Source organism: Sinocyclocheilus grahami, unplaced genomic scaffold (genome assembly GCF_001515645.1).
Source record: "Sinocyclocheilus grahami isolate Dianchi unplaced genomic scaffold, SAMN03320097.WGS_v1.1 scaffold535.1, whole genome shotgun sequence".
Lineage (NCBI taxonomy): Eukaryota > Metazoa > Chordata > Actinopteri > Cypriniformes > Cyprinidae > Sinocyclocheilus > Sinocyclocheilus grahami.
Window position 1 is genome coordinate 722,556 of NW_015505714.1, and position 19,615 is coordinate 742,170.

Sequence of the window (19,615 nt, forward strand, 5' to 3'; positions counted from 1 at the left end):
GTAACAATAAATTTAAGGTAATTTATGACCCATTTTAAGAGCTGCACAAGTAAAATGAACATAGTATGAGTGGGGTTGGACAATGTCTATGGTAACATACAATACTGAGCCATAAAATGACATGATTTACAGTTCAGATACAGGTTTTCACAAAAACAAAAATCTTATACAACAGCATTTCAGACTTTAGACCATTTTTATGAAAAGGGATAAATCAAGCATATAAATTGTCAATTTAAAACGTATAAATATTACGGTCTTAATTGTTTAGATTTTTAGAAGGCACTAACTTATTTCTCGTTTACAACGCTGTATTTGCTGTGTAAAAACATGAGTTGATATTTGCATTGATCTTAACAGCAAGAAAGGCTTATTGGAAATGCAAATTCATTCTCTGCCACGAGGTGGCGCTTTAGGAGCTCTGAAATATTGCGGTTTCCCCGGTAACGGCTGTAGACAAAGCAGCTCATAAAATTAAAATGCCAAGGACACGTTTCTGAGGACAGGCACTATAGAATACCCTTTTGAAAATAGGCTAATTTTCCAACTCCCCTAGAGTTAAACAGTTGAGTTTTACCATTTTCGAATCCGTGCAGCCGATGTCCGGGTCTGGCGGTAGCACTTTTAGCTTAGCTTAGCATAGATCATTGAATCTGATTAGACCGTTAGCTCTCATTTACTCCCATTCCGGTGTAATAATCAAGGAACTTTACTGCCGTACCATGGGTGCAGCAGGCGCAATGATATTACACCGCTGAAAATAGGCTTATTGGAAGTTACCTAGCTGGGACTATTTTCAGGCGCTGCGTAATATCATTGCGCCTGCTGCACCCATGGTACGGCAGCAAAGTTCCTTGATTATTACACCGGAATGAGAGTATAGTTCCTAGTCATATCGGCCTACAAAATCGCAACTTTTCATTTTCCGTCGGTCTTCGTACACGATGTAACTACAGAAGAGTCAAGTTTTAAATAAGAAAAATATAGAAACTCTTTGGTCATTTTTGAGCGAGATGCTAATGGTCTAATCAGATTCAATGATCTATGCTAAGCTACAGCTAAAAGTGCTACCGCCAGACCCGGAGATCGGCTGAATGGATTCGAAAATGGTAAAACTCAACTGTTTGACTCTAGGGGAGTTGGAAAATTAGCCTATTTTCAAAAATAGCGGAGTGTTTCTTTAAAGGGACTTTTGGGACAGTCGGTTCCCTTCAAATACATTCAAATAAACCCATCCGTGCCACGTTTTTACTTGAAACATGCAGTGCTCATATTTATTCAATGACATCATATCCTTTTGAAGTTGAATCCAGCCGTATCGCGACTCTTGTCTTTGCGTCCCCACATGTGACAACCCCGGGCTGGACTCCGCTTCGTCCACAGTGAAAGCCGATCCGGCGATCGACAGCATGAAGTTGATGTATTTCCTCAGCAACCAGCACGGATCAGCTCCAGGCATGCCGAAGCGGATATCGTCCTCTTGTGGAAGGCCAAACAAAGTAGTTTCGCTTTCACAACGAAACACACAGCACCTTCACGACATGGCGGCGGCGGCGGCAACAACAATACTACAGTGAGAATAAAAGTTACGCCGCCTTTCTTTGTGTGAACATTTGGGCAGCGTTATGCAAATCTTCCCACATCATGGCGTAGATATGTGGGGGCGTGTTCGAACCAGCCGTTTTAGGTAGGTGTGGTTGACTCTTAACTTTTATAAAGAATATCTCTTTGGATTTGAGACTTTAGTCTTTGCAACTTTACAGATCTTCTTTATGCACCAAGAGCTTGTAACACTCCAAAGAGAAGGGAAAAATTGAAATCGCATCATATGACCCCTTTAATTTTTTGATCTTCTTCAATCAAACCTTTGCAAGAATGTATTAAGGATTATTAAGCACTTACCCTCATATTGCTGCTACATTTCCTTTTCTGCACAGTGCACTTTGGGCAAGTCCGTCCAATTGTTGCAACATTCCTGGGCGTCTTTTTTCTATGTAGGTAATAGTTTTAGTAACATCTTTAAGTAAATCATAAGTGAAATCTGATGAATTATCATAAATCTAGCTTTAACTTTAGAAACTATTTTTCAGGTTCGTCCAGCTCTCATACTTGTGTACATTCTAATCTAGACCATAGCAATGACTGAAAATGTGACTGATGTTTTAACTGTCAAGTCAAGACTTCTATTCTATCTTGCAGCCACCATTTTGAGCTTTCCCATTGATTTTTCTGCAAGACATTTTACAAGTAACTAGTTGTCCTAGCAGCTAGCAAAAGATAATGAAAATAACTGACAAGCCACAGATAAAACTTGTTAAAGAACAATTTGGGGGGGAAACAAGCAGCAACACTTTTAAAGAGCTGCACAGCTTTAAGTATGACTGAAGAAGATTTGTTTATTTAAATGTAAGTTTTTAATGTTATAAGCACTATTGCAGAGTTCATTTGTATTCTTTAAGGGTTCCCACAGTCAGGAAACCCTAAATATATCATGGAATATTTAACATTAAATTTCCATGCATTTTCTAGACCTGGAAATCATAATGTAGTGAATATGATTTTTTTTCTGGTTTTGCTGTGCTCTATAATATTGCATCAGCTAGATTAAAGGATTTTGCCTGCAAGCCAGCATTGAGGGGATTATTGGAGACATTTTTTCATTATAAAGTATAATCATTTTAAACTATTAATTAAAAGAAATGTTATTACATATCATAGAGTTGAAATCCACCTTAGCAATCTCTAAAACTAAAATAGACGGATGGATGGATAGATAGATAGATAGATCTTTATATCCCTCCATCAGACTGACATTGTCCTTTCTCAGCTATGTGTCTTAGTCAACACTTGAGCAGACAGACAACACACTTCACCCAACCAGAACATCAACTGCAATCCTGCCTGCATCACTGTAGCTCTTACGGTGACATTTAGTGACAGTTTCTTAAACACTGGCCAGGGACTCCATCCTGGGAGAGCTCCACAGGGGTTTGAGGGGGTGGGAGGGTTGGATTGCTGTCTCCTCGCATAAAAGGATTCAGTAAGTACAGCTAGCATACAGGCTGGCTGATAGTTGCTACAGGCAATGCACTTAGATGCCAGTCCCTCAACTCCATCCCACAGTAGTGTGAAAATGTTGTGACAGTGATATAATGATATTTGTAGACACGAGTGGTGGTGTAAAGTGGGACGTATTTAGTGAACATTCTGTTAGTGTCTCATCGCTCTGATTTGTTTTGGAAGTTTTAAATATTGCAGGCTTTTTTCCAGCATTCCAGTCCTCTGGCTATGGATAAATTCTTCATTTATATATTTATATTTATGAGCATTTTCATGATGTGCTGATGTTAGCATTCATGACAGATCCTATCTATTTATCCACAAGCTCTGTGAACTATTGTCCCTTCAGAAACACATGGCTTGATGTCTCAATCTTTCTGTTAAATGTTACTGTGTGTTCTTTTCAGAGCTGTGAAAGACTCGGCAGGCGGCTCAGGTTCAGGGAGAGAGACTGTCCCAAGAGGTTACCACAGAGTCAATGCTGCAGGTAAGAGCTGCTACGCGTCAGTGTCTGCATACAAGCTGTAGAGGTGCAGGGCATTTATTCATTATCGCTCAAAAAACTCTTATCTATGGCATGCATCATGCTGTTCATTTTTAGCAGTTTCTTTTTAAAAAATGTTTTAATTAACTTATTTGTGCTATCATTCTATCTATCTGTAATTATTTTTGTTGCTTTTTCTATAATTTTATGTCATTGTCTGTCATTTTATTAGGGATGCACGATATATCGGCCACCATATCGGTATCGGCCGATAAATGCTCATTTTTTCTGTTATCGTATCGGCCTGATAAGAAAATTTTGCCGATATCTTAAAGCCGATAAATAATGCATTATTTCCTTCAGAGACACTTCAGATGCGCTCTGTTCGTTTGCAGCCTTTTGTGCAATTGTACGTTGTAATATTGTGTTTATTTGATGTATATCTGATTTATCTCATATAGAATGCGTTTGGTTAAGTTAAAAGAGCGCTTCAGTTTACCGGTGATCATCTTTAGCTCAGCGCACGCAGCTCAAACAGCAGTGCACAACATTAATAACTATGATTGGGAATGTCGTGTATATAACATTCTAATGAGAACATTATTATAATAAAACGTTGTGAATTCTTTGGGTTTAGTTGCTGTGTTTCAGCGCGTTGTTATGGGAAGAGCGCATCCACAACAGGATCACACATTCTGACTATAGCATGCAATAACTGCGTCATTTTGTACATATATAAGTTGTAATATTATGTTTATTTTGTATTAATATTAATCTCAGGATGCATTTCCTTGAGTTAAATAAGCTGCCAGCAAAACGCTTCAGTTTACCTTGTTCATTCAGCTCTTCAGCTTCAGCTTGAGCTGCAGCTCAATGGCTGCTATTTAAAACAGTGGTATTAATTTTTTACTTTTTCAAAATCATTGATATATTATTAATAACAACAACCACTTGTATTTTTCTCTTATTATTTTCATCAACAATATGGTTTAGTAATTAAAATCATTTAATTATTGTCCGTGCAGAGGCTATTCCGTTTTATTGATCTATGGCGCATTCATTTTGATTCTTTACACGTGTAATGATGTCCAGTGACTTGTTTGCATTATTTTATTTATTTGTAAGACTTTTTTATGACTAAATTTGGTAATGGGAGAGTAAAATTATTTTTAAAACGTACACCGTTCAAACTAGGCTGCTTAGTGTTTGGGATGTGGCTTTTAATGATGAGACCTTTTTTGTAATCAGGCTCTCAAAAAATATATAACAATTTGGACATAGATTTATCGGCCAACATATCGGTTATCGGCTTTCAAAAATAAAGAATAATCGGTTATCGGTATTGGCCAAAATTTTCATATCGGTGCATCCCTACATTTTATATATCTGTCTGTCTGTCTGTTGTTCTATCTATCATTTGTTAGTTCATTCGTTTGTTCTATCATTCTTTCTATCATTTTGTCATTGTCTGTCAGTCATTTTATCTGTCTATCGTTCTATATATCATTCTGTCTGTCTTTCTATCATTTAATCTCATTCTTCTCTCTCTCTCTGTCTGTCTGCCGTTCTATCTATTGTTCTTTCTATCTGTTTGTTTTTCTATCTCATTTTATCTGTCTGTCTGACAAATTCCAATTAAAATTCAATTTATTACAACAATGACTGTCACTGTCTGTCTGTCGATCTATATATATATCTGTCTGTCATTTGTTTGTTCATTCTGTTCTATCATTCTATCTATCTGTTCTTTCTGTCATTCTTTCTATGGTTTTATGACATTGTCCGTCATCTATCTATCTATCTATCTAATCTTTATCTCTCTGTCATATCTCAGTTCTGTAGTGCATTCAGCTAGGTCAAAAGCTCTCGCCAGAACCTCCGTTTATAACCTCAGGCAACAGCATTTACATTCCACATGCTTTTTTACACTCCCTCCATCCTTTGGTGAGGAAGAGGTGGAAAATACATAAAAATCAGGCGACACACACAAACATAATGCTTGTCAGATCCCCCGTTTAAGAATATTAAACACTGCAATTAAGATTCTGCTGTGAGGAAGGAGAGGGAAAGAGGGGGCGAGAGAGAGAAAGACCGAGGTAGCCAAGCCTGGACGTTTCTGTATTTAGGAGGTTGGCACTCAGTGTGAACCCAGCAAGGTGTCAACGCTCATCTTTCCCCTTCCACCTGATCAGAAAGACCCCAACGCCAGAGCAGGGAGCGGGGGAGGGCAAGGATAGAGAGAGACAGCCCTGCTTTCAGGAGACTCAAGGCTGCTGCTCCCTGCCTTGTGTTGTTTTTGCACTACGTGCTCCCTATGCTGATGTGTAGCCCATCAATTTTTGATGAAGCATCCGCAGGCTCTCAGCTGTAGATTTCTGTAGGTAGATGCTGCAGTGTTTTTCACAAGGTGTGCAGGTCCATGGTGCCTTGTTAACTTCACCCTGAGCTGTCTGTCTGCTCAATACACTTCACTGTGGCTTATGGCTACAGTTAATGATGCTATAAGCATACTAGTAATGACTTTGGGTTAAAGCTCAGATTGGGATATCAGGATGATTTCTTTCTTCAGAATATGTATATTCAGTTGTGCACTTGTGCCCTTTGCAGAATCCTTAGGATGTTTAGGCATTACAGTAGCTAATAATGCAAGAGATCAAACTTTTAAAAATGCTATTATATATTTTTTCTTACTCTTTGCAGAAGCTGCATAACAGATGTTTATAAACAGTTTTTAGACGCTTTATTCTTAGCTACAGTGTAGGAATTTCATTGCATTATATATAAAATATAGTAGCTACCAACCAGAATTAAAATCTGTAAACACGATGCTTTTTTTTGCAGTTTTGTAAAATGTTTTGCTTGAAGCATGTGTTTGTGCTATGTTTAATAGTTGCTGCCTTTTATGATAGCTGTGTATGAGTCCCTCACTTGAATGGCAAAGATAGATCTCAAACCAGGGACTGTCAAAAAGGACAAAAAAGTCAATTTGTGTTCATTGAGTTGTTATTTTGTATTGTGTACATATTTGTTACGTTACAGAGCTTCATCTGGGCAGTGATAAATAAAACATGCATCAAAATGCACACAGAAAAGCATGTGCAAGTGGTGTTTAAACGTAAAATAAATAACATTGACCCAGTTATTATTGGCCTCTTTCACTTCTTGTCCACAATCCCATAAACTAAACCTCTAATAACTCCTAGAACTACAGGATGTTGCTTAAACCTAAAGGTGGTCAAATTGAAAATGCATCCTGTCATCACAGTGTTTAAATGCACTTTTTGTGACAAATCGCCCATTATTTAAACCATTAGCAAAGCTGCTCCAGAGCTGTCATGGCACAAAACACGCAAGAAAGTACTCTCTTCAAGAAAAATAAAATAAAACGACAACCGCAAACGCTACACACACTTCACAATTTATAGAAAAGGACAGGATGGATTTATCCTCTTTGAGCTTGTAAATGCTGAGTATGCAATTACCCCTATAATGGAAGCGTTGTGTCCAAATTGGAGCCATTAAAGTGCTTTAACAGAGGGAAGATTGGGCCTGGCATTTCTGAGACTGTGTACACATGGGGAGTTAAAAAATGTTTAATCACTGGGTTTTAGGGCCTATTAGGGTGTGAAAAAAGGGCCAGTGCAAGCCAAAACTTGTCATGGTGCTGAGGCACTCATTAAGTCATACTTTTATTGCATTCTGTTTCATTTTTTCATAATACCCAGCTAATTATTTATTATAGATATGTGGTATGTAGTCTGGAACGTTTCATTCAAATGTTGTCAGAACCGGTTTACACCTGATACTAATATCCATCTCTGGTGATCCGACGACTCATGGTCTCCCAACACTGTGGGTCTCTGATGTGTTTTCTTTAACCACTTGTGATCAGATTTTTAGCAGAGGGTCTCTGGTTTTGTGACTTCAGACATCTGTGTCACTATGTACTGTTAGCTCATGGTGAAAAAAAAAGACAGAAATAGCACGCTGTTATTCCTAAACATACTTGAATTTAATTCTTAAGTGATATTTTAGTAAGTTAAGAGGTCTCATTTATTAGTTGAGAACCATGTTTCAAATGAACTTCTGATGTGCACATGAGCTGTGTCACTACATGTTGATATCAGGCATACTGAAAAGCTTTTGTGAAGTGTATTTATGCATATATCTATTTATTTCAGTCAGACGGTTAGTTTCTTTTTAAGCAGCATGCAGCCAGCAAAGTTTAAAGCCTTTGTTTTAGCACAGTAATCCTTTGATGTTGTCCAAGACGTATATTACACTATGAATACAATGTTGTCACTTGTTAAAACAACAGGATTCTTGAAGAGAAAAAAAAAAGAATTTTTGGAGTCCATCAGTCCAAAATGGGTATAAAAAGTCTCCAGTGTCTAAACCGTGATTCCATTACTTTCGCATCTTTTTTCTTTGTACCGTGACAGACGTACACAAAGTCGTAGACAGATCAGCCTTCTCTGGTCATTTACGTTTTCTTCTAACCTAATTTTCTCTGTTTGATCTGGCTTAAAGAGGCTTCTTGAAAACTCAACCAACGTATTGATGTGAAAGAGGATGCCGCTTCTCCCTTTTTCCCTGCCACAAGAAGAAAGAAGACTTTCTGCTTTATTTCCCCCTCCTCATCCCCGCTGCCTCTCTCCGCTTTGGCTCTTTCAGCATGCCGGGTTTTATCTAGCCGGCCAAGGCTGCAGAGAAATGGGCACCCTGGTGAGACCCAGCAAAGCATTTATTAGCAGCTTTGCACAGCGGCATTATAATGGCAGCCACAGAGGCACTCAAGTTTGGCCTTTTACTTTCTTGTGAAGTTCAGCCACACATGAAAGGAGGAAACAGCCCACCCTCTAATATATTCCCGATTTGATATCATATCGGGAGAGCGAGGGATGAAGGCTGCCTTACAAAGGGAGCAGGCAGAAGGAAAATGTAAATAAAAGTCCCTGGAGGCTTTTGTGTCTGGCTGTTGTAGTTTGCAAAAGTGAGAATCACGTGTTCCCATTCGTACTGCCCAGTGGAGCTTTTGAACTCTGGCTGTTTGAAAAATCCCATCAGAGGCTTTGTGTATGGGCTCTGTACCATAACTTTCCCCGGCTGAACAATACCGGACTGCCAGGAAGCCTTTTTCCACAATCGCCTTCAACTTGGGGTGCTAGTGTAAGTAAAGAATTCCCACTGTCCAGAAAAAAAGGGAATCACGACAAAGAGAGCGGATGAGCGCCTTTCTTCTCTCTCTCTCTCTCTCTCTCTCTCTCTGCTTCCTGTTCCTCTTCCCCCAAAAAATGTCTAGCTTTTTTTTCTATTATCGGTTTAATTTTTCCATTCTCCATGTCTTTTCGGTGTGTGCCCGTTTTTATGTCGAGCACGGGAAACGTTAAATAAGCGGTTACGGGACTGTGAGGGCAGCTGGCAGGACGCACCCTGAATTTTGGATGTTGCCCACTTCCCTCTTTCACTTGCCCTTTCTTTCACTCTCTCTCTCTCCCTTTCTCTCTTCTCCAACCATGTGTAGGCGAGACACTCCTTCATCTAGCCTGCACTCTCTCTCTCTCTCTCTCTCTCTCTCTCTCTGCTTCCTGTTCCTCTTCCCCCAAAAAATGTCTAGCTTTTTTTTCTATTATCTGTTTAATTTTTCCATTCTCCATGTCTTTTCGGTGTGTGCCCGTTTTTATGTCGAGCACGGGAAACGTTAAATAAGCGGTTACGGGACTGTGAGGGCAGCTGGCAGGACGCACCCTGAATTTTGGATGTTGCCCACTTCCCTCTTTCACTTGCCCTTTCTTTCACTCTCTCTCTCTCCCTTTCTCTCTTCTCCAACCATGTGTAGGCGAGACACTCCTTCATCTAGCCTGCAAGAAGAACCAGGTGGAGAGGTTACTTCGTATCCTCAGCGTGCCTGGAACAGACGTCAACATTAAAGGTAGGTTTCTATATTCCTCCCCTGCCCTCAATAGAATCGTCCCATTTCTTCTGTTTTACTTTTTTGTGTACTGAACAGTTAATTCAAACAAAGGAAAGCGTACGTCACCCGTCTAACCTTTTAGATCAAATGTAAGGGTGTGTCTGGTAGGTTCAGACAATGTTTTAGGCTCGGTTTAATATCGTGGTGTCATGCAAATTTTACACATGCCTTTCGCTTTCCAATCTTGTTTTGAAATCTTGATATAATCATGGTTATTTTAGCCGTATAGCTTGATGAAAATTCCGCCTTTGTTGTTTTATATAATGTTGCGTTATTTGTTTTGTTAGATTTCTTTTACTCAAAAAGGGATTTCTTTGAAAATTCATTTTAGAATGAGCATGTTTGCGCAATTATGTTGACATACAGAAATGTTTACGATTGAGGCCTCTTTGCTAATGTTTTTTTTTACAGTGTTACACTGTTTGTTGTTTTCTTTCACTCAAAAAGACTACAGCGAGAATCTTAAAATGGGATTTGTTTGAGAATTACTAGCAAACAGTTGCATTTTAGAATCAGTATGTTTGTGCCGTTATGTTATGATGTACAGAAATCTTTGCGATTGAGGCCTCTTTGTACCTCGGTCTATTTTTATTGGGGGGTTTTCACACCAAAAGACTGCATTAGGAGTCTTAAGATTTATTTGAAAACTGCTAGCATGAAATTGGATTTTAGAGTCTGTTTGTTTGAACAGTTATGGTATGATGTACAGAAATGTTTATGAAAGAGGCCTCTTTGCTAAAAAATTTCAAATAGTTGATGTTTTGTTTATTTTTATTATTCTAACTCTATTCAACAAAAACATTCTATATTTAATAATATACTGGACATAAAAATCCCCTTGTTTAATAATTTACTTCCCAGTAATGTAACAATGTAAAAGTGAATATTGTCAGAAAAACACTACGAAGACAAACAGTAACTTATGATGACGTATTTAGTTATGACATTCTGTGACATTGAATTTTAATTGTTAATATACAATTTTATGGCAAGAATTAAAAGTACATATTATTCAAGTGCAAATTACACAAATGTTTTTGCTTTTCTTTCTTTCTTTCTTTCTTTCTTTTTTAAATTCCACATTTGTCAAGCAGCTAAGCTTGACCTTGTCAATGTATGTAGGCACCAAAGTCATCACAGTGTATTGTGCCACTGTTTGCAGATCACGCTGGCTGGACGCCCCTTCATGAAGCCTGTAACCATGGCAGCATGGAGTGTGTGCAGGCCCTGCTCCAGCACTGCCCGAACCTACAGCTGGGCAGTCAGGTCCAGGGAGTCAGTCCACTACACGACGCCCTGCTGAACCAACACATGCACATCGCCAAGATGCTGCTGCAGCGCGGCGGTGAGTGCCTGATGTACACATATATGCAGTCTGAGATCAGACCTTCACAAAACAATGCATACAAACACATATACATACACTTTCAAGATACATACTGTGAATACAGATCTTCATATAAGAGGGCTGAAACCATGAGAGTGCATGCACACATTTCGCATAAACATAAACCCTTCAACGGCAACTTTGAATTTCAAAAAAGTGATGAGTTCACTTGTTCCTCCTGGTTCAGTCTCTCACGAGTCTCTTATCCAGTCACAATCAAACGCGCCCTTCTATGAGTGCCTGACTCGTATTGAATACCACATTATACTGTATTTCTTCAAAAAAATTTCAGATTCCGATTCCTTTGAGAATGATGCTGAATTTATCGAGTCATATGAAAGTGTCTCTCTTACTGCAATAAATAAGGAGAAAACAGTTTGTTTCCATGTGTGATGTCAGTATAAACAAACTGATGAGTGCAAGCAGCAGTAAGTCACATTACAGCGGCATTACACGTGTAAACAAACCAGTGCTTTGTAGAAATCTTTTAAATCCAGGCCTCTCCTGTGGCTTAATAGTCGAGATCTACCACACACACACACACACACACACGTAGTATCGTCTTCTGCCATTCAGGGTTCAAGCTTTTTTATGTTCTTTCCTCTATAAAAACAATCCATCTACAGGAATAACCCATCGGCGTGGATGACGCTGTTAGCATCCTCCTGAAGAGATTCGACAAGTCAGGTCTGCGGCTCTTGTGAAATTCACATGCTGGTTTTTCACGGGGGAAATCTGTCAGAACAGAAATGTTTTGGCGTGCCTGGCTGTTTGCGTGCCACATGCAATCGATGTTTGCGAGCTTTGAAGCGAGCGCGACTTGTGTCAATGCAGTAAGCGCGGGATGGCTTGACGACGGGGAGGGACTAGAGGAGAGACAAAATGAGACGGGCTCCTGCTTTCCCACATGCCTTACTGTCACTCTCACTCAATCGCTTGCTTCTCCGTTTTCACTAATTATAGTTAATTTGATTCTGCTCCCCTATTAACTCATGTAGATATTCTGGCCTCAAAAAGTAAATTAGATTGGGATTGTTTGGTCCCGGTGAGAAGGTTTTTTTTTTTTCGCTCTCTCTTCTTGCTGACTGAGATTGGTCCTATACCAATGCATGAAAAGAGGTCAGGAAAATAAGCTTTTTTTTTTTTTCATGAAATTAGAATTGTGATGTGTCTGGGATACAGACAGCCGTTGAGATCCCTCTTAAGACATGGAGGTGCACACACACATATATACACACACACGCACTCAACCTGAGGACTGATCCCTGCAATTTGGCATCTTATTCACAGACGATCCTGTGGATGTATATGTGTTTGTGTGTGACCCTGGACCACAAAACCAGTCTCAAGTCGCTGGGGTATATTTGTAGCAATAGCCAAAAAAATTATAGATTTTTATTTATGCCAAAAATCATTAGGATATTAAGTAAAGATCATGTTCCATGAAGATATTTTGTAAATTTCCTACTGTAAATATATCAGAACTTAATTTTTTATTAGTAGTATGTATTGCGAAGAACTTCATTTGGACAATTTTAAAGGCGATTTTCTCAATATTTAGATTTTTTTTGCACCTTCAGATTCCAGATTTTCCTATCCTAACAAACCATACATTAATGGAAAGCTTATTTATTCAGCTTTCAGATGTATAAATATCAATTTGGAAAAATTGACACTTAAGTGGTCCAGGGTCACAAAATTCTCAACTATTAATTTTTAATGGGCTTAAATTGTCCTTTTTTAAAATTCTGATTATATATTTATTTTTTAATCCTTTTTTTAATCCTTGTCCATTAATTGCTGGAAAATGACTTGGAAAAGACATGGAAAATCATTATTTATAGGGATATTTAACCCAAAATGAAAATTCTGTCGTTTCCTCACGTTGTTCCAAATCTGTATGATTTTTTTCTTCTGCTTCACAAAAGAAGATATTTTGAAGAGAGTTGGCAAATAAGCAGTTTTTGACTACCATTTTTCCATACTATGGAAGTCAGTGGAGACCAGCAACTGTTTGGTTACCTACATTCTTCAAAATATCTTCTCAGTGCAGGTTTGGAGGGTGAGAAAATGTTTTCATTTTTGGGAGAGCTAGCCCTTTAAATACCAAGGGAAAGAGTTAAATTATTATTAAATATTATTAGATAAAATTTTTTAGATGGATTTTAGTACCTGTATACATAAGATGCCTAGAATTTACATAGTTTGGTCTTATGAGACGGGTTCACAAAGTCGGTCATTATCAAATGGTCATTCTTATTGAATATAGAAAACTATTTAATAAAACATACATAAAGGAAAAGATTCCAACCAAATGTTGGTGTTCAAGTAAATGTGCTTTCTTATGGAATAAAAAGGACAGGCGTGTGTACATGAAACTCTTACACTACAAAACACGGCTTCAGTATGAAATAATAATGAATGTTAGTGGATCGAGGGGTGAGGGGGTAAAAGACTAGATCCTCCTCCTCCTGCCCATGGGCACTGGCAGACTAACCGTGCCATGGCCAAGGGCAGGGACGGGTGTCATCAGCTTGCCTAGCCCAAGGCTGCCAACTCAAACCTCCCCCCAACACACACACACACACACACACGTTGTAAGCGTGGTGGAGCGTAATTTCATTCAGCCATTTCCTGATTGGTATTGCGTGCAGCTTCCAGCACCCAGCGGCTTGTATCCAAAGAAGAGCAGAGCGAACAACGGCCATGAAAGAGCCTTCGAGTTACTGCCATGGCCTTCAAATCTTAATGGCTTGATGGTTGCTGTGAATACAGCTCTGTTTTCAGGACTGGAATGGATTAAGGCTTGCTGGCATGACTCAGCCTCTCTTGTACGAGGGTCAGCGTCTAACAGATAGTTCTGCTCAGTCCTATTCACAATGTACAAAAAAAAATACAATTGAGGTTTTCTGTAAATGTTCAGCGTAGCCTTTGATGAGATCCTGATGCAGGTCTGATGTCATTTATATAGCCGTTTGTGCATCGCGAGAATGAAGTTATTGGTATGAAGAAATCTGTGAAAATTTAGCATGATTTTCAGAATTACTTCGTATTTGGTTTGTGCCCCTTTAATGACATCTGAAATATTTATTATTTTGCATCAACTTGATTTTTATATATTGTTCAAAATCCTAAAACCTTGTTTATTTGCAGATTTAAGGGGGACATAACACACTTTCATCCAATCTCATATGTGACCCTGGACCACAAAACCAGCCTTAAGTCGCTTGGGTATATTTTTAGCAACAGCCAAAAAACCATTGTATGGGTCAAAATGATGGATTTTTTTTTTTATTCAAAAAATCATTAGGATATTAAGTAAAGATCATGTTCCATGAAGATATTTTGTAAATTTCCTACTGTAAATATATCAAAACTTAATTTGATTATTAATATGCATTGCTAAGAACTTCATTTGAACAGCTTTAAAGGCAATTTTCTCAGTATTGTGATTTTTTTGCACCATCAGATTCCAGATATTCAAATAGTTGTATCTCGGCCAGATATTGTCCTATCATATCAAAGCTTATTTATTCAGCTTTCATATGATGTATAAATCTCAATTTCAAAAAATTTACCCTTATGACGGGTTTTGTGGTCCAGGGTCACATATTAATCTTGAGTATCTATATAGTAGTATTGCATCCTTAATATCGCTGAAGAGTCTTTAGTTTCATCATATTTATAAAAGAAAGATACAGCTTTACGCTTCTCTCCAAAAACAGCTGAGCTCCTGGAGGTGTGACGTGGGTGGAGCACTGATGCACCGATTGCCAACAAAACACTGAAATTTGATGCAGTTTTACAAGATATTTTGTAAATTTCCTACTGTAAATATATCAAAACTTAATTTGATTATTAATATGCATTGCTAAGAACTTCATTTGAACAGCTTTAAAGGCAATTTTCTCAGTATTGTGATTTTTTTGCACCATCAGATTCCAGATATTCAAATAGTTGTATCTCGGCCAGATATTGTCCTATCATATCAAAGCTTATTTATTCAGCTTTCATATGATGTATAAATCTCAATTTCAAAAAATTTACCCTTATGACGGGTTTTGTGGTCCAGGGTCACATATTAATCTTGAGTATCTATATAGTAGTATTGCATCCTTAATATCGCTGAAGAGTCTTTAGTTTCATCATATTTATAAAAGAAAGATACAGCTTTACGCTTCTCTCCAAAAACAGCTGAGCTCCTGGAGGTGTGACGTGGGTGGAGCACTGATGCACCGATTGCCAACAAAACACTGAAATTTGATGCAGTTTTACATACCGCCTGAAGTTCTAGCTCATGACCAGGATATTTTATCGCTGGGACAGCTCCATCTTTCAGTATCAAACTATGTGCAAATCTAGCGTTGAACTGAGCCTTGTTTATAAAACATTCATCACCGAAATGACGGGAACAAGCAAACACACTTGCGAAACTCCGTTGCTGCCCTGGAAAAGCAAACTCCATCCACTGTTCACATAACGCTGGGTTCTTTGGGAAGCTGAACAAAGATATATTTCCCTCACATCCAAAAACACACTTCTTTGGAGACATTCTTCTCAAGCAAGTCTTGTGCAGCACTGCCGACGACTTCCGTAACCTGAATGAAGCACGTCGATATGCTGCTCTTGTTCTCACTCTGTTTGCTGTGTGCACACGCGCTTCCAGGAGAAGTGGCCATACAAGGAATTCCGACCTTTATTACGTCATGAAGAGCCATGCTCAAAAAAAACTTTCCGAAACTTATATGAACCCAGAAGAAGTGTATTTGGTACAGAAATACTTTGTCATGCGTCCAAATCGTCTTTTGAGACTTTGGTCATGTTTAGCATAAAAATCCAACTCTTTAACGGTGTAAATCATCACCCCCCCCCCCCCCCCCCCCCCAAATTAGATTTTCAATATTATGACATTTTTCACTAGTAGTGGACAAAGTACACAAATCAAGCACTTGAGTAAAAGTACAGATCCGTATAATAGAATATTACTCCAATAAAAGTAAAAGTACTCAGTTTTCAATTTTACTCGAGTGAAAGTACAAAAGTACTTGATTTTTTTATGTACTTAAGTAAAAAGTACCAATAGATTAATGTTTATTTTGCCATTTTATATAGGCTACTTTTATCATTTAATTTTATATTAGCATATAAAAACAGACGTCACATAGGGCTAAATGCATAGCATTTTAGTAAAACTGCAGCGGGGAAGATGAACGTGCATGAGCTATTTTATTTAATCTGTGTTATTTTAATGTTTTTTTTACCTAAAACATAGAGACTGATGTTAATGTGTCTGCATTCAAGCATTTCAGTGGGCTTAAACAGATCACCCTTTACAGCAGATTTAGTTCACAAACAGCTTTGACCTAAATATGATTTTCAGTTACAATAATTAATCCTAAAATTCGACATTAGTAACTTACTTTTAACAGCATCAGACGTGCGCGCACTCACAAGATCTCCCGGTTCTTACTTGTGAATTCAGTTCACTGGAGACTCGCACTAAACGGTTCATTTGAATCAGTGAGTTGTCGACCCGAGAACAGCTACAATCGGATCATTCCAATTCGTGAATGAATCGTTTGGTGCGATTTGTGAACGATTTAACGAGTTAATTGAAAAGAATCAGTTCGTTCATGAATCAGACATTGCTTCTGTAAATGTAGTGAAGTAAAAGTTACTCAAAATAAAACTACTCCAGTAAAGTACAGATACTTGAAAAATGTACTTAAGAACAGTAACGAAGTAAAACTACTTCGTTACTGTCCACCACTGTTTTTCACTGTTGGTAAAGTGATTCCTGTAATCAATATTTGTGGCCGTTAGATACTACAGCCAATGATGGACAATTTGTCGATATAAAAAATAATAGACCGTCCTGATCAACAAATTTCCAACAAATCCTGATAGATAAAATCAAGTCCAATCTTATTTTGTTTTGGCGGTCATCATTTATTCACTCTCATGTCGTTCAAACCTACATGACTTGCATTCTTTTTTGGAACACAAAAGTAAATATTTTGTAAAAATTTGCAGTGTTTTTTTGTCCACGCAATGATATTCAGCTGGGTCAAATGGTGTTTTGAACCCAGTTAAATTATATTATATGGACAAAAACGTTCTTCAATATATTGTTTATGTTCCACAAAAGAAAGTCATACAGGTTTGAACAGCACGGAGTAAATGATTACAAAATTGTCATTATTGGGTGATCTAACCCTTTAAAATAGTTGCATATACCATTTTAACAGTCTGTAAATAGATAAAGTAGTTTTACAGGATGTTTTACCCAAACAGTCTGGAGTAAAACTATAATCCACGTCATTGTACTTCTCTAGCATTTTCTCATGACTTTCTGAAGCTCTCAGAAGCATTGTTGCCTCCAAAATTTGACCGTACGTCAATCACTTCTCAACTATACTTCCTACCCGTCGTCAATAGTATAGACCGTAACTCAGAGTAACAAAAGAGCCATGATTTCTTTTGTTGTGGTATTAGAGTATAAAACACTTAAAGCACTGTAATGACAAATGGTGGCTCAATGTCTTTGTTAATAAGGCTGAGTTCACATGCAGTTGTGTTCTCCTCTCTGTGTACATTAATAGGAGTATTTCCCCCTCGCATTTTGCATTGAAACCGCGTTAGATTAAAGCTCTGGCAAAGCTCTTGATTTAGTCATTACACAACTCCTCATGCTCTGTTTGTTTGTTTGTGCTAGTCACACCAAATACATTAATCAGCTTCTCTTCTCAGACTTCTCTCCCTCTGATTGCGAGTGCCTTTGAGCTTCCTCTGCATAATTGTTCTCCTGTTAAAATGCATAATTAACCAAGTCACTTCCTCACACTGAGTCACTTCCTCACACTGGGCTCACCAGGCTTTCAGCTGTGCCACTGTTAGGATCAATACCGAATGTTTGACTCTGAATTGGGTGTGTGTATGCATTCCACCAAACTTGTGGCATGCCTTTTTTCTTTATGAATGGCACAGATACTCTCTTTGAAATATACTTGCACAGTAATGACAACAGCCACAACCACGACAAGCAGCAGGACATTTTGTCAGTCATATTGGTTTTGATTTTTGGTGCATTGTGCTGGATAGCCCTGCCAATAGTGAAATTTCATCGGTATAAAATCTTGCTGCCTATAACCACAAATTAAACCGCAAATTACCTACCGATTGGATTTCGATTTTGGATAATAAAATTACTTAATAAAACTACTACTACTACTAGGACACATTGTAACTCACAAGCTTTTGGGAAAATGTGCACATCCAGACGAATTGGACACAGCTGCAAGACAAAAAGTGATGTCCACACACTGATAATAAAGCTGAAAAAAAAACTACGTTCTGATTGAACCTAGTTGAAATGTTGCTTTGTTTCTAATGAAGTTTGGAGCAATTAATAGCAGTATTAATAGCAGTATCAGTATCACTATTAATAGCTTTATTAGTACTTCAGTTGTTTGTATGTAGTCTCGTATAGGCAGACTGTTTATTATTGGCTATTTGCATGTACTTTTTGCTTATTCTGGCCAAGAAATGCCCACTTGGACAGGACAGGCATTTTGATGCAGTCAGTCATAGCATGCCACAATAAAAGCACAGAACAACCTTATTAGCTCAAAACTGGTATTCTAGCATGCACAGTTGCAAAACACTGGAAAAAGACTTGTATAGACCCTGAAATAAAATATTCAGTTCATCCTAAAGTAATATGTACAAATTATTTTTCAGACGTGACTCAGAAAGCACAGTATACACCCAATGCTCGTGGCTGTCTCGTTCTTATGCTGCTATGTGTCTTGAGTAGGGTTGTGACGGTGAGGAAATTTTCCCACCGGTTAATCGACGCGTGACAACACCGGTAATACCGGTATCACCGCTGGGGCCGGGGGCTGGGCGTTCCCTCTTTTCCTCCGCTTTTAAATAGCTTGTAAAAGCGGTGTGCCCATTTTACTTTCACTTTAAAATAGCGGCAATTCGGAGTAAAGCAATTGTTCGTTTGTATTTTCCCTGTTTTCCTCTCTTTCCTTCGCTTTTAAATAGCTTAAAAGCGCTGTGCGCATTTTACTTTCACTTTTGAATTAGCGGCAGTTAGGCGTCAATTGCTTGAATGCAACAACAAAATACAACATCAAACTCACTTTAGCGTGTATATAAAACATATATAACTTTTATTAACAAAACAAATAGAAATACGCCATGCTATAGGGCAAGCTATGCCTTATATAAAATAACAAATAACTTGCATAAAGTTTAATAGGTATACAAAACTGGAAATAAGTAAACATGTATAATATTTAACCAAATAAATAAGAAACGTAGAACGTTTATTAGCAAAACGAATGTCAAATAAAATAAATAAATGACACCGTTTAAATAGTTAAAAACCGCAAACAATGTGGAACCAATTAAATAAGAAACTAATGTTTAAAAAAACTTCCAAAATCACCTTAGATAAACTGCAAAAGTCAACAGGCTTTTCAAAATCCAAAATATTGCCAAACAGGCGCTTTTGCATCTAGTTTCGAAACTAAATCATCCGCGATCGTCTTGTCTGTCTCACCTCACTCTTCTTGTCAGTCAGCTCGACTCACTCTCCTCATTGGAGAAATGAAATCTGAACTGTGGGATGCGATGGTCGTTCGGCACGCTGCATTGAGTAGCCGCGTTCAGTTTTTAATTGTAGTGTCTGTTCTTTTAC

At 38.1% G+C, this 19,615-nt stretch overlaps 1 protein-coding gene across 1 annotated transcript in view; it reads left to right on the plus strand.

Moving 5' to 3' along the window:
- slf1 (SMC5-SMC6 complex localization factor 1) overlaps positions 1–19,615 on the plus strand; it is a 39,216-nt gene that overhangs the window by 8,969 nt on the left and 10,632 nt on the right. The window contains exons 14-16 of the mRNA XM_016238274.1: positions 3,446–3,547; positions 9,384–9,476; positions 10,681–10,863. Of these exons, the coding sequence (XP_016093760.1) occupies positions 3,446–3,547; positions 9,384–9,476; positions 10,681–10,863 (378 nt within the window). The remainder of the gene's footprint in view (positions 1–3,445; positions 3,548–9,383; positions 9,477–10,680; positions 10,864–19,615) is intronic.